Consider the following 16,368-nt stretch of genomic DNA (forward strand, 5'->3'; position numbering starts at 1 on the left):
TAGGTCTGCCGTCATTTTTCCGCAACCATGTTTGCATTTCCCTTTATTCTAAGAAATAGACATTTTATTCTAAGAATTGATTCTTGGTGGATTATAGTGGCATTAGAGAACAATGAGAATCACACGTCTACACTTGCTTTATTGGTGTTGCATCAGGTGATTATGTAATATCTTTTTCAAACTCCTAGTTTATCTTCCAAACTTTCAATCCTGAGGAATCTCAACATAAAATAAAAAACTAACAAACTCCACCAATGGTGGCATTTATTGAATAAAATTTGCTGCTTGATTCGGTGGGTTATTGTTTTTTGTGGGTTTAGCAGATGGTTGAAGGAAGACTATGATCGGCGGTTAGGATGTTCGATGGTGAGTGGTTTTTGTGGCTAACGATTAATAGGGGAGGGAGGTCGCCGGTGGTGGTGGCGGCATAGTTCCTGAAGAAGAAAGGGTTTAGGGAGTGGGGTGGGATTGTTAATTTATTATTTTTAAGAGGTGGGTCCCATAAATAAATATATATTTATTTAATAGTTTACTTTTTTAATGAAGGGTAGTTTTGTCATTTCACACTCACTTAACTATGAAAACTAACTGATGTTAGGCCTAGGGACTATCCGAGAACAAAAATTGAAAAGTTGAGGACTATAGAGGTAATTTTAGAAAGTTAGGGACTAAAGGTGAAAAAAGGCGAAACCACATGGACTATCCGGGCATTTTTCTCTAAGAAAAAAATTAAACCTTTATCCATTTATTATGTTTAGTATTTAATTTGTATACTTCAATCATAACTAACTAACTCACTTAACTCATATCTATTTTTTTTATAGAGAAGTTGGATTTTAATAATCTTACCTAGAGGTGATTGGCCAATAATAATAATAATCTCATCACCTTTTAAATTTTTTTCACTTAATGGACGTCTGTTAAAAAAACTGAACTATGTTAAGGTTTTATTTTTTCCCGAATGTCAAACTAATGTTTTAACACTTTTGATTAAATGAGTATACCAGTTAATTGATGTAAAACTTACTTCGAAACAGTGCTTCAAACGACGAAAACAGTGCTTCAATTCAGGTGCTTAAGTTTCTAATTAAAAAAAAAATCAAGTTGTTTGAAGTACCGTTTCGAGGTCAGTTTTACACTAATCGACTCGTATCCTTATTTTGATAAAGCCCTAAAACATCAGTTTGAAATTCGGAAAAAAACTTAACTCCGTTAAAGTTTTTTGAGGAAGGTCCATTGAGATTTAAAAAAAAAAGTGAGATTGTGAGTTACAATATTTGAAGGTGGGATTATTATTCGGTAAACGATTATTAAAATCTAATTTTTCTTTTTTTATTTAATATTTTTAGTTAAACATGATTGAGAAAAATATTTTCTTTTTGATTATAAAATATAAAACAACAATATCTGAAAAAGGTTTGGCCACAAGAACCATATGATCCCAAACTTTACTATACCGAGCTCAACCAAATTTTGGTCTTCAGAAATAACAACCTTCAACGGCACGATAGGCTAGATAACCACCCAATTTTGCTCTCATTTCTTATCAATCAAACAGGTTATTCATTTCTTCTTACAATTAATTAATTCTATACTTCTTATGTCAATCAACACCACCACCTCAACCTTATCTTATATTCTGTATCTATACTTTCTCAATTTCCTTATTGTTTACATAATTCTGTAACTACATGTGATGGGTCACTTATTCACAATCATTATATTTTTGTGATTGTTTCCTGGAATATAACTAATCCTGAATTGTTTTATGTATATTAACTTTTTCTAGGGTTTGGACCTGTTTTTGTGTGCTTGATGGTGAGTTTCATCCTGTTTCCGAATTAATATCGAAGATATGACTGGTTCTTTGAATTTTTCTCCTAAATGGGGAATTTATAAGAACCAGTTGTACAACAAGCAGTTTGAGGTATGATTATGTTGCCCTGTGTTTGTAATAATTTATTGGAAATTGTGTTTTAACTAGTAAAGTGCCCCGTGTGTTGCCGTGGCATTCCGAAAAAAATCTATGTTAAAACGTAGACCAATTAAAAGTGTACGTAAAAATAAGCACGAAAACGTGTTATAATTGACCCGACTCATTGCCGGAAAAAAAATTACGCCAAAACGTAGGCAAACTGAAAACGTATGTAATAATACGCATAAGAACATATTATATTTGACCCGACTAATTTCCGGGAAAAATTTTACATCGAAACGTAAATCAACTTGAATTTATACACATTTGTGCATAAAAATAAGCACGTAAAACTCAATCACAAAGTGTTTAAAAAGTTAAGGGGTTGTAAGTGTCAATACTAAAAGTTGAAGGATAAAATATAAAAATTACAAAAAAAGACAAAAGAAAAAAAAAACAAAAAGAAAAAAAGAAAAAAAAAACTCAAGTCATTATTCACCCAAGTTGATAATTGTATTATATATAATAATACAAAGTATAATAAATCCATACCGACAATTTGACCAGTAACACTCCTAACTTTCACTTTCGCTTCCAAGGGCAATTCCAGTTTTGTTTATGTTGTTTTAAAAAATTCAATATTCTGATTGAGATAAAAATCAGTCAATTGTTCATTAGGGTGAGACGAGATTGTTTCTCTGTTATTGTTGGATTGACCTTGACGACGGAAGTGAAAGTTAGGAACGGCATTGGTTATAATAGTTTGGATTATTATGATACAATTTGACCGAGTTACTTTATGTCATTTTGAACTAATATATTTCGCAGAATGTCGCTTGTACTCGACGAGGCTTGCTTGAAAGTAACAAATTACATATATTACCTGCCAGTCTCTCAGCGGTTGCATCTGTATGTATTTCTTCGCTTTAAATCTTTGGAGATTATCATCAATTGTTAATGTTATTTGGTGTCTACATTTTATGAACAATATGAACTTCTTGCAGCGACGAGATTCCTTGAGTATCAATCTTTCCGTTCGATTACATCAACCATTAAGCAATGCTCCTAATCGAGTTAATCTAGTTAAGTGTAATTGCTCACTTAATCCAGTCCAAGATTTTGCAACTTCTGCCTTATCAAGGTGATCAGTGATCATTAATCTTTCTCGTTTTAAAAAACATTTTCCGATCCATTCGACTGAAAATATATCATAAAATGACCGCTTACCATCTTAATAATTGCGTTAAAACTTACTGCAGTGGTTTTAAAGGTAGACCTATCATACTAAAGCTACTTCCAGCAGTGGGTATCGTTGTGTTTGCCGTGTGGGGTCTCGGGCCACTAATACGTCGAACCAGAAACATATTTCTTCACGTTTGTGCCTTTTCCCGTCTCCATCTAAATCTTTCTCGTCATTCAATTAATTTATTTTTTTCATACTTAATACTTATGCTTAACGTTTATCTCACATTTTTCAGAAGAGCGACGGGAGTTGGGGAAAGAGTAATGCCCATTATATCATGACTTCTTATCTTCAACCTTTGTTGCTATGGACCGGAGCCATACTTATCTGCAGGTGGTTTTATCGAGAAATATTTAAGCAAGATATGGAAGTTAATACTTTCTGCTTTTTCACTGACGTCATGGTTTTTTTTTTTTTTTTTTTTTTTTTTTTTTTTTTTGTGTAGAGCGTTGGATCCGGTTGTCCTGCCATCAGCGGCTAGCCAGATTGTAAAAAATCGGCTTTTAACTTTTGTGAAATCATTGTCGACCGTGCTTGCACTTGCTTACTGTTTATCCAGGTGATTTTTCTATTTCTTTTTTTGTTTGATACTTGATCGTGGTTGATTGTCTTGATTTGTTACTAATTGCATGTTTAAATTATTATTGTAGTGCAATTCAACAAACGCAAACGTTTTTCACTGAGACCACTGATTCTACCAATACAAGAAATGTATGTTCCACAACAATGATTTTTATAAGATTAACAAGTTATTTGTTTTTGGAAAATTGGATTCTAATAATCCCAACTTAGACGTATTGGCCGACGACAATCCCAACTTACGAAATGTTTTGTGACAGTCTGACAAACAGTCCCAACTTTTAATCTATTTTCTCCCAACGAGCTTTTTCTAACAGAGGTCTAACCTCATTAGTTTTTTGATGACGTGGACTGCTTATGTGGCAAAAAAGTCAAAGTTGGGAGAATATAGGTTAAAAGTTGGGATAGTCACAAAACAATTTTTTAGTTAGGACTGTTGCCGGCCGATAGGTGTTGGGGGTTATTTAAATCCAATTTTCCTTAATAATTTCTTTTTATTATTATTATTATTATTATTGTTATTATTATTATTATTGTTATTATTATTATTATTATTATTATTATTATTATTATTATTATTATTATTATTTGTTGTGGTGTTTGGCAGATGGGATTCCAATTTGCTGGCAAAGCTGTATACACTGCGGTATGGGTTGCGGCTGTATCACTGTTCATGGAGTTGCTCGGTATTTCTACCCGAAAATGGCTACCCGCAGGTGGTCTCGGGACTGTCTTGTTGACACTTGCTGGCCGTGAGGTGTGTTTCACAATATATGCATGTCATTTCATGTGTGAAGATTAATTAATTTATCAAGTTATCTGTATATGTAGATATTCACAAACTTTCTCTCAAGTGCTATGATTCATGCAACCCGTCCATTTGTGCCGAATGAGTGGATCAAAGCAAAGATAGGAGGCTATGAAGTTTCCGGAACTGTAGAGGTTTGTTGAATTGTTCTTTCATATCATGCAATCTAACAAGATTTTACGGAACTTACAAATATCTATGTATTAATCAATGCGATTTGTTCTAAAAACGTTCCCTCTGATGCGGGTTTCCCGTATTTTTATGTTTAGCATGTTGGGTGGTGGTCACCTACAATCGTAAGAGGTGAAGATCGCGAGGCCATTCATATTCCAAACCACAAGTTTACTATGAATGTTGTGAGAAATATGACTCAGAAGACTCATTGGCGTATTAAAACTCATCTCGCTATCAGTCATTTAGATGTCAGTAAGATTAATGTAAGTACATGATTCACTGTTTTTTTGGGTATGCCGTATGCCATTTATGTATTTTTTTTATTGAGTAAAATGCCATTATCGTCCCGGGGGTTTGACCAGTTTTGCGACTTTCGTCCAAGGGTTTGTTTTTCCGCATCTGGATCCAAAAGGTTTGAAATTTTGCCATTTTCATCCGGCTCGTTAACTCCATCCACTTTTCTCCGTTAGTTCAGGGGTATTTTAGTCTTTTTTAGAAAGGGTATCTTGAATACGTGTAAGTTATTCTAAATGCTTGTACATAAAGTAAAAAAGACTGAATTTTTCTTTGAGTTAACAAAAATACCAGTGACTTAACGGAGAAAAAATGGATGGAGTTAACGAGCAAGATGGAAATGTCAAGATTTCAAAACTTTTGGATCTAGATGCGAAAAAACAAACCTTTGGACGAAAGTCGCACAACTGGCCAAACCTTAGGGATGAAAATGGCATTTTACTCTTTTTTCATTTTTTATTTTTATAACTATCATCATCATCATACTCGGTAAATCCCACCAATAGCAAAGCTAAGGTAAGGTCTGAGGAGGGTAAGATGTAGACAGCCTTACCTCTACCCCGTAGGAACAGAGAGGCTGCTTCGAGTGAGACCCCCAGCTCGATAGTATTTTTATAACTATATGGATTGTTATTTGCACAGATTATTGTAGCGGATATGAGGAAAGTCTTGGCGAAAAATCCGCAAGTCGAACAACAAAGATTGCATCGGAGGGTTTTCCTTGAAAACGTTGACCCTGAAAATCAGTCACTTTTGGTTGGTCTTATTCCTTGTATTTGCTTCTTAATTATCAAGATTATATAACTTTTTCGTTCTGAGTTATTGTAATTTTTTTTATGCAGATTCTGGTGTCTTGCTTTGTGAAAACTTCTCATTTTGAAGAGTACTTATGTGTAAAGGTAAGATAATGTTCGAGAATTGAGCTCAAATATTTATTTCTTTATTTGTATTTCTTTTTAAATTTTTATATGGAAGCAGGAGGCTATCATGTTGGATCTTCTGCGAGTGATTAATCATCACCGGGCCCGACTCGCAACACCAATCCGAACAGTTCAAAAAATTTACAACAACGACCCCGACCTGGACAGCTACCCCTTTGCAGATTCAGTCTTCACTCGCGGTAGAGCGCCTTCAAATCAACCGATGCTATTAATCGAACCCACTTACAACGTCAACGGAGAAGAAAAGTCAAAAGGTCAAAGCAACAAGTCTTCAATAAAGTCAAACAACAAGGCAGAAGGAAAGACCGGAGGAGGTGCTCCATCCAACTCTAAAACCGTTGATAATAAAACAACTTCTGATCCAAAAGATACGAAACCGCCAAACGTGGATGGAAAACCGTCCAATAAAGCGGTTGAAAGTGATGGTGTAACTGACCAAAAGGCGTCACGACCTGCAATGGAAGAGAATATTGTTCTTGGTGTTGCTTTGGATGGGTCAAAAAGAACTCTTCCTATTGAAGAGGATATGGATACTGCTTCAGCTCAAGTAAAGGAACTGACCAAAACCGCAAAAGGATCATCGTCGTCAGAGAAGGATAAGAAAGATGGAAATACCCATACCTCTACGACCACCGATAAGAAGTAAAGCAGCCCATCAGTCGTTGTAAGTAGGACAGAGGTAAGCCATATGTTTGGTTTGCAAAGTAGTTATAACATATTTTAGTACTATCAACACATTAGATGATTCATATGTCAAATAAATTAATTTATTGTTTTAACTTATTTCTGTTGTACTAAAGTTACATTGTATATCTTTTATCATATTCGCGTATCCTAACAAATATTCTGTACTTACGTAACTCATGGTTTATGTACTTTATCGGACTCAAAAAATATGTGAGTGAAGTATATATGCATTTAGAAAATCATGTATGTTATCGGTATATGTGTGAAATATGTTGGTAACGGTCTTCTCAGACTGTTCGACAGTATGTGTGACCCGTTGATCTCTTGCTTTTTGCAAAGATTTGTTGGTCTTGGTCAGAAGATTGGCGGTCGGTTCACGGTCTGACCATGGACTGGCCATAATGCCATTTTTATCAAGTGGACCACTTATAGTTTTCGGTCCCTTTGGTTGTTTTTACATATCAGCCTCCTCCGTGACGGACCCTAATTTTGACTTAGAAGTGCATGAGGCGTTTTCAAATCGCCTCAGTTTTTAAAGGATTGTGCCAATCTGGGATCTTTCAATCGATTCTGATATTTTTCCTTTGTTTCATATGGGTCAATAAAAATAGTTTTGGTATAAGGTCTGATATCTAAGGGCATAATTCATTTCATGAACTTTAATGATCTTCATTAGGGGTGGCAACAAAAACTCAACCATGACATTTTAGGTTATTTTAGGCCCCTTTAAAAAAGAAAATAAGTCAGAATGGGCTGGAGAAATAGTCAAGATGGGTTAGGATGAGTTTTAAAATATCTATCTAAGTTTTAACATGAGTCAGGGTTTTTAACTTTCTGACCCTAAACGCATCACACTTCATGGGTAGGGGATATCAGTTGTGAATCCCCCTTCTTGAATTCAAGTTTCTAACCCTAAATCATCGTCATTGTCAATTCCAAACCCCATCATCACATGGATTCGTCGAAGCGAAGATTCTCATACGGCATCTGGTAATTCACCTTCAACAACTTACACACTGTTTAAACATTCAATTCTCTGCTTCATTACTACATTTGAATCTCGTTTTGTAGGTGATTAGATGATATATTGCTGCTATTTTCCTAGAAACTGTCAAAGTTCACAAAAGTTAGAACTGGTTGTTTTCTTTCCAGGTCAAGCTTAGCAAGCATACAAAGCGTTTCTATGCATATTTTCTTTGAGTTATAACAAAAATCAGAACCCATATGTGCAATGAATCTACTGAGTACCGATTGAACCATTAATTGCAGTTTTTTTGGGTCTGAATCTTGAATTATAAAGAGTCATTTTTATATTTGTATGTAGCTTTTAATTTACCTTGTTTTAGTCTATCCCATTCTGCTGTAATTGGTTTTGACTTTTGAACTATACTTTTCAGTTTCCTTTGTCGCTGTACTATGGGGCTAGATGCTATCCTGATCCTACTCTTTTCGTTACTTTGTTACTCTCTGTTTTAGCTTTTTTCATGTTGGAAAACGAGTGTTCTAGGGGTGGCAGACATCATGGTTAGTGAATGGAGCATTCGGATGAAGTGACCAAGTGGTTGCAGCAATGAAATCATACCTAGAAGGACTTATGGGTGTTCCAAACCCTGGTACTCGAGTAACTGGTTCATTTGAATCTGAAACTGGCGGACTTGTTTTGGTTTAGATTTTTTTTTTAATTTTTTACAATTTTTAATTTTTTTTTTTGAATTTTTCTTTATTTTTTTAAATTTATTTTTATTTTTTAATATTTTTTGATTTTTTGATTTTTGATTTTTTGATTTATTTATATTTTTAGCCTATCAGTATCATGCCCAAATTCATTTCGACAAAAACCCATGTTGAGCTAAACCCATTTCTTAATAAACCCATTATAACTCAAACCCATCCTAACCCATTACCCAAACCTACCCAACTCACCCATTTTACGACCCCTAATCTTCATAGACAATTGTATATTATCATGTCACTATGGGTGAATTTTGACTTTTGACTTTATCTTGTTTTCTTGCTTGCTTATCTTTGGAACAGATTCTACATGGTATTAGGGGAGGCGGGGTGGTTGGATTTTTTCCCTGTGATGAAGTTTTCCACGCGTGGTGGTTTCCATTTTTCCACCGCCACCAAATTGTTCAACGCGTGAGAATATGGTTTCCGTGAAAAACTTCACGCGTGACAAGGTTGAGTGATGGAACATGTGAGGGGGTGTGAGGGTTTATTGTGTGGGGTGTTGTGAGTGATGACCATTGCCACTAAAAAAGGTTGTGAGTGATGGAAAAATGGTTGATCATGACGGAACTTGATTGAGTGTTGTGAGTGATGAGTGATGACCACCCCCACCCCCCTTATAGGTGAGTTTTCGTCTCTTCGATAAACCATTCTTACATTTATACGATTTCTTTTTTAATTTTTATGTTAGTGAACGAAAAATAATCATGGTCAAGTCTTAAAGAAAGTTTAAAGAAAGTTTTTATTTTTTTTTATACCAAATGTTTTTTGTCGGATTTGGTATGGATAAAACCGGATATCTGGTCAATGAAGTAGTTACAGTGGTTGGGTGACCTTAATGAAGAAAACATGAATAGCCGAGTGGCCTCTTTTAGCTACATGATGTATCTTTGTGTTTTAGTATGTGTGCAGTCAGTCTTCTTGTTTTACTTGGATCCTAAATTCTTTTGTTATACATGCTTAGGTGGATTGCCACCAATATTAGGAGATAAGAAACAGAGCCGTCCCTGTGAGAACTCTTAAAAAAATTTAGATCTTGGTTGCCAAGAAAAATTTGGGTCCAAAATTGTGGATGGGGAAATGAATTAAAAAAAAAAACAAAATCCTTGGTGGTGGAGTCAAGACTTATACTTAAGACCTTTAGATAGTTTTTCCACTACATCACCAACACTTTTTTTGCATAATGAGTAGATGCATATATTAAATATTAAATATATAATATATAATTAAGTATATATATAAAAGCTCATAGAAACCTTTCGGACCCTTTAAAAATTTGGGCCTCAAGCGACGACACAGGTTGACCGGCCCAAAAGCCGGCCCTGATAAGAAATATTGGTTTTGTGGTAAAGTAATTTCTATGGCTATTCATTTATTAAATTATCAGTCTATTTTGTTATCTATTGGTAATTTTAGTGTCATCAAGCCATTTGGGTCAGTCAGAATTTACTTAAGATAAAAAAGAAATAAGAATATAATTGATTAGAGTTTGGGGATGTGGTATACGCTCGTTCTATCACTATTCTTATTCATGCACCAACAGGGTCCAAAGGGTAGAGGCCCTTATTGGGAGTGCATTCAGCAAGTGGTGAGTAAAATTTATATGTTATCTCACTGAAATGCTACCAAATGTGGCTTCGGATTTGCTCGATGGATGGAGAATTGCATGTGAACCGATCATCATCATATGTAATCATTAGTGGCAATTCGGTCTATTAGTGGCAACTGAGTGTCAACAACAACTAGCTATTAGTGGTAAATAGCCCAGTTGGTCAGAGGGTTTTCCACTAAGTTGTTTTCTTTTGGGGAGGTTTCAGGTTCGATTCCTACTAAGTGCAAAATTATGTAAATATGGGAGAACACCTCTGGGAGGGATTCGAACTTGGGGTGAGGGGTTTTAACAGCATATGCTGACCCTTTGGAGTAAGCTGGTAATCCAATTGATCTACCGTTCAAAAAAAAAGCTATTAGTGGTAACACCACTAATGGGGTTTATGTTGAATGCTTTACACTGCTATAGCATCTGTAGTGGGTCCGTTGATAAAGGGGTATGGTCCCAGATCTCGCGCCAAGAACTTATCTGTGTCCGTGCGGGCACGCGCGAACACAGCGGGCGAATCCAATCGGTCAAGTGACGAGAAGACCTACCTTGTGTATGAAAATTGGTGTACACATAGCGATGCGGGCTGGCACCGTATCCTATGAACATTTTTGTCACGACAAGGGATCTGGATAACAGCAACAGTCACCACAAGCGGCGATGCGGCCTGGCACCGCATCCCGCAATCTTCGCAAGAGTGAGAACGCGGAAACAACAGCAGTTACCGTAGGCAGCGATGCAAGTGGCACCAATGACAGTCGCCTGTCAACCCTTACGTAGGCAACAGACTGACATCGCAGTAGGACGTGGCTTCACATCCACAACCGACAAGCCTGACCGGCGCGTCGTCAGTCTAGCCACTCAATTACCCTCCTTCACTCCTAGGCTATAAATACCCATCCCAAACCAGGTTTGAGGTATCTCTTCAAAACTCTCTCACAACTACTACTATCACACACTTTGCTTCTCAAGCAAATTACTGATTCTCACGCCGGAGAGTGGTAACAAGGAGCACCCCCGCCCCTTCCTACTTGTTACGAGTCACGGTGTGTTTCCCTTGTGCAGGAGACAGCCCAGCTGACGGTCCAGCCACCGATCCTCGGAAAGAAGGGATTAACCCTACTTGACGAGACCAGTGAATTAACCACTCTTGGTTAACCACTGTTTCATCATTGGCGCCCACCGTGGGGCTCTTAGCACTTTTTTCCGCATCCTCTTCTTTCTTGAAGATCATGTCTGATCGTCAAAACAATCCTACCGGGGATAACCCCAACCCCACAAACTTGGTACCTTCGGTGAACACCACCCCTGCACAACAAATCGGCCACATAGGCACATCTGTCACACCCCCAAAATCCACCCCGCGGAGTACCACCGCTTGGAGGCGTGACATGACCAGGATCAAGCCACCAATCATATTGAACATAGCATTTAATATTAAAAGTAATCAATGTAACCCACCACAATATAATTGGTGTTTCAACAAAACATAGTTTTAAGTAGCGGAAGCATAATACGAAAACCCAAAGTGATGTTCAAGTGTTTAAACGTTTGACAATATATCCCTGATCCGTATCCCACAACGACCTGCTCCTCCCTGTGCAAGCTCCATATGTACCTAAGGTCCTGCAAGGCATGCAGCAGAGGGTCAACAACTAGTTGAGCGAGTTCACAGTAAACAGTTCAGTAACAGTAATAGTAAAGCAAGCCTTGTGTTCGTTCATTAAGTCATGTATCATATTAGTTCGTATCGCGTCCCTCTAGGCATGTGTGCGATGACTAGGGGAGGTTTTCCCCAAGTATTCTAGACTATGTATATTTGTATCGCGGCCACCCTGGCATGTGTGCGAAGTTTTAGTATCTATAGTTCGCGGCCTTCCCAAGGCATGTGTGCGAATGATTAGTCATAATATCGCGGCCAACCCTTGGCGTGTATGCGAAGATCAGCTCAATCGGTATACTAGTCTAGCCGTATCTTATCATTTCTCTTCCTCACCCGAGGACCATATCATTAGGTTCTATTAATTAAGTATGTACGAATAAATCATCAAAATCCCATTCCCACCCTGGGAACCCCATGCCTTGGCTGTGTGAACTCACCTTGATGTGCTCGGCAGAATGTTTCACTTGTCTTAGTTATTAAACTGGTCACACCCTATTATTATTCCATTTAATCGTTAGGCTCATATTCAAGTATGGTCACATTCACCAATGTATAACACATAGCACCTAGGAATCGCATGTTAACTATATCATACTTATATATTGCTTATCCAACACGTGCACCAACATACATACATAATACACCACATTCCACAAGTAGCACCGAAAATAATAATACCATTCAAGTTATCGGATTATGCGACTTTACCAAAGTGTAACAGACACTATTCTAGCCCCAAAGCCCTAACCCGAGTGTATAGTAGCGCCTCGAATATATTTAGTGTTTACCATGTGGCCCAACCCAATAAACATGAGTTTAATTATTAACTTATACAACATCCCCATCTAACATATATCATCGGCCCAATCCAAATAATTGTAACAATCCATGAATCTATGATGACCCAACTAACATGTATATAACTCTCAGCCCAAAATTAAGTGTGAAGCCCCAAACAATATTTATGTTACAGCCCCAATCAACTAATGGCATACATCATCGGCCCAACAGTAGACAACATAATTTACACTTTCTTTTTAAAAATTAAGATTCACAAAGAGTTCACAATTTGAAACAAACACATCTACAACACATGATATTTTGCACTATTATTTGATCATCACTTCAACATATCCAAGATAGTTTGTGCACAGCATAGAAAAGCATGTATTGATCAACACAGCTAACATATAAAATTATATCGTCTTAACCAAAACTATAATATGCAGGCAAAATCAAAGCAAATTATCACAACAGCCTTTTATGAGCACTAGACTAGAACTTCACATCTTGAGTAGCCAAATAGTAACAAATATACAATCAATGTTTCACGATAAACACCAATACTCAAAGGTAACATGTTACTGACCGAGAAGTTATGAAGGAACAGGTGTGCGGGTGCGTGACGCCACTGTTTCTCTTCTTTGAACCACCCGATTCCACCACACCACTGTTTCGGATCCGAACCAAAACACCACTCCCGTAACCCAGCTTCAATTGTCGCCACTATTCGAAGCGAACCCCCACTGTTGCTTCTGTTCGGCGCCATACCACTGCTGTCAGAACCACCACCCACCATCGTGAAACCATTGGAAAACGTAGCACCACCGCAGTCGCCGTCGCCGGCGGCTGCTCCAGCTCTCTTTCTCCTCGGTCTTTCTCGATCTCTCCCTCTCTCTCCGTTCTTGTCGTCTGGCACCACCGTACGCCACCACCAACCGGTGGTGGCCGTTTGACTGTGTGAAACGGAGGGGGGGGGGCTGCCGTTGGTTTGGATGAAGGAGAAGAGGAGATTAGGGTTTAATGTTTGGGAAGTTAAGGAAAATATGGCATGCAAAGGATACGTATAGGAGGGTCCTAGTTGGGGCAGTTTTGGGAATGCACATGGGTTGCCGATATTATCATATTGGGCTGCGAGTTACTGGGCTAAGGAAATGCCCTACCTGGGCCGTGAACATAGAACAGGAATGTGAGGGCAATTGCATGCATTGCATGCCCTCATGATTAATAGCTAAATCATGAATAATAGCTAGATGTTGAAGTGGATAGGAATGTATAGCAGCCCTCTCGAATTATCACAACCAATACCTCTAGTTGTTATAATACATATATCTACATTATCACAATCAATACAAATAACAAATATATAGAATTGAGCTGAGGTTCGGAACTCTCGAATCCCGGTTTACGCGAGCGAGTTGGATCGACACGCTATACGTGTAATTTGATTCAAGCGGTTTGGGTCGGTTCGAAAGAATAAGAATTCGGTTTCTAAATTATCGCTTATATAATGTGAACTTATGATATAAATTAGTTAAATATAAGATTACGTCGCCAAATAAAATAAGTATCAGGTTCGCTTATAAATAAGAAGACGAACGGTTGTTACCTCGAACTTACGGGTTGTCACATCATCCCCAAGTTGAAAGAAATTTCGTCCCGAAATTTAGCACGTAGTCACTGAGGAAGCTAGTTGGGTTGCGTGGTTTCCTGGTTTTCCTGGGGTGTCACATCATCCCCCGGTTGGTTTGGAATTTCGTCCCGAAATTCCGTAGTAGCTTCAGCTTCAGTAGACTCACGTTCCTCGAAAAACTAGGGGTACTTGTGTTTCATTTGGTCTTCTCGTTCCCAGGTGAACTCTGGGCCACGACGGGAGTTCCAACGAACTCGAACAAGAGGTATTCTTGTGTGCTTAAGAACCTTAACGTCTCGGTGTGTAACCTCTACGGGTGCTTCGACGAATCTCAGCTGATCGTCGATGGTGAGTTCCTTGAGGGGAACTATGAGGGTCTCATCCTTGAGAATGGTAAGCTGTAGCGCACGTACAAGCTTAGGCTTGGTTTCCTCACGACAGAGGGCATCAGTCACAACATTGGCTTTGCGTGGATGGTACTTGATTGCACATTCGTAGTCGTTAAGGAGTTTGACCCATTGTCGCTGTCGCATGCCCCACTCCTTCTGGTCGAAGATATGCTGGAGACTCTTGTGATCAGTGGAAATCGGGGCATGGTTGTTAGCGTTTCGTTATATCGGTTTCCGGTCGAAGAAATAGGAGATTGGTGAGGTTCATACGGAGAATTAAGTGGAAACAAAAGTCCAACAACAACCGAAGAATTCCATCAACTAATCTGTTCCCTAGAGGGAAATCTAGTAGTGACGTATGGCAGCACGGTACAAAAGGGAAGTTTGTTGCATCACGGTCGCGTAAGTATATCACTTGTCCAAAACCGAGTTTGGTTGGTAGGGTTTCGAGTTGCAAAACGACAAACGCGGGTAACTGTGACTGCTCCGTTTATGGTGACGAGTGACAGGTGGAGATGATAAGGTTCGTCAACATGGATGCATGGGTTTATTGTTCTCCTAAATCCGAGTTCGTTTGGGCCGGTTCTGGTCCACGTGAATGTTGTGGTGCAAACCGAATGTACAGAGGGTCAGATCTGAATTCTAGCTGTAATGGTGACGTCATGTCGAGACAATCGTATGAATAGACAGAATACGTAAAGTAGTTGTCGTAGTAGGGTGAGGAGAAAACAGGAAAGGAATTTGATCACCACGCGTCAAATTTCAAGTAAATAGTTGGGTGTCATAAAGAGCACATTCGAGCTAATAGATAACATGCTACTACTCCAACTGGGCATACCATATGCAACACATAATGTAAATGTAAACTAGCAAGTAGGCAATACAAACATAAATCATACCACCTAGTGTGTTGAGTCTTGCACGTGGAGCGAAGCGTCGTTGTGGATCGTTGAGCACTGTACAGGTTATAGTCTGGTTTTAACAAAAACTTTTTTTCCCCTTATTAAAACCAAGTTCACTATAACCAATGGCTCTGATACCAATCTGTCACACCCCCAAAATCCACCCCGCGGAGTACCACCGCTTGGAGGCGTGACATGACCAGGATCAAGCCACCAATCATATTGAACATAGCATTTAATATTAAAAGTAATCAATGTAACCCACCACAATATAATTGGTGTTTCAACAAAACATAGTTTTAAGTAGCGGAAGCATAATACGAAAACCCAAAGTGATGTTCAAGTGTTTAAACGTTTGACAATATATCCCTGATCCGTATCCCACAACGACCTGCTCCTCCCTGTGCAAGCTCCATATGTACCTAAGGTCCTGCAAGGCATGCAGCAGTGGGTCAACAACTAGTTGAGCGAGTTCACAGTAAACAGTTCAGTAATAGTAATAGTAAAGTAAGCCTTGTGTTCGTTCATTAAGTCATGTATCGTATTAGTTCGTATCGCGTCCCTCTAGGCATGTGTGCGATGACTAGGGGAGGTTTTCCCCAGGTATTCTAGACTATGTATATTTGTATCGCGGCCACCCTGGCATGTGTGCGAAGTTTTAGTATCTATAGTTCGCGCCCTTCCCAAGGCATGTGTGCGGATGATTAGTCATAATATCGCGGCCAACCCTTGGCGTGTATGCGAAGATCAGTTCAATCGGTATACTAGTCTAGCCGTATCTTATCATTTCTCTTCCTCACCCGAGGACCATATCATTACGTTCTATTAATTAAGTATGTACGAATAAATCATCAAAATCCCATTCCCACCCTGGGAACCCCATGCCTTGGCTGTGTGAACTCACCTTGATGTGCTCGGCAGAATGTTTCACTTGTCTTAGTTATTAAACTGGTCACACCCTATTATTATTCCATTTAATCGTTAGGCTCATATTCAAGTATGGTCACATTCACCAATGTATAACACATA

General features: G+C 38.4%; 1 protein-coding gene and 1 long non-coding RNA gene across 2 annotated transcripts; both read left to right on the forward strand.

Moving 5' to 3' along the window:
- Window positions 1-1,424: 1,424 nt before the first annotated feature.
- Window positions 1,425-6,796, forward strand: LOC110891045 (mechanosensitive ion channel protein 2, chloroplastic). The gene is made up of 14 exons (XM_022138707.2): window positions 1,425-1,558; window positions 1,790-1,927; window positions 2,744-2,824; window positions 2,920-3,056; window positions 3,175-3,289; window positions 3,394-3,491; window positions 3,604-3,717; window positions 3,809-3,869; window positions 4,345-4,494; window positions 4,569-4,679; window positions 4,815-4,982; window positions 5,656-5,769; window positions 5,856-5,912; window positions 5,992-6,796. The coding sequence occupies exons 2-14, from the start codon at window positions 1,856-1,858 to the stop codon at window positions 6,598-6,600; spliced, it is 1,887 nt and encodes a 628-aa protein (XP_021994399.1). The 5' UTR covers window positions 1,425-1,558; window positions 1,790-1,855; the 3' UTR covers window positions 6,601-6,796.
- Window positions 6,797-7,420: 624 nt separating this feature from the next.
- LOC110887307 lies at window positions 7,421-8,007 on the forward strand. The gene is made up of 2 exons (XR_002563220.2): window positions 7,421-7,631; window positions 7,713-8,007. It is a non-coding gene; the product is annotated as an uncharacterized LOC110887307 (long non-coding RNA).
- Window positions 8,008-16,368: the final 8,361 nt, after the last annotated feature.

This window comes from Helianthus annuus, chromosome 7 (genome assembly GCF_002127325.2).
Source record: "Helianthus annuus cultivar XRQ/B chromosome 7, HanXRQr2.0-SUNRISE, whole genome shotgun sequence".
Taxonomy (NCBI): Eukaryota; Viridiplantae; Streptophyta; class Magnoliopsida; order Asterales; family Asteraceae; genus Helianthus; species Helianthus annuus.

Excerpts from the sequence above, each read along its gene's own strand:
- LOC110891045 (XM_022138707.2), top strand. The coding sequence starts at position 1,856 with ATGACTGGTTCTTTGAATTTTTCTCCTAAATGGGGAATTTATAAGAAC. Across the intron at positions 2,825-2,919 it reads GTCTCTCAGCGGTTGCATCT|CGACGAGATTCCTTGAGTAT; the intron begins GTATGTATTTCT and ends AACTTCTTGCAG. Across the intron at positions 5,770-5,855 it reads CTGAAAATCAGTCACTTTTG|ATTCTGGTGTCTTGCTTTGT; the intron begins GTTGGTCTTATT and ends TTTTTTATGCAG.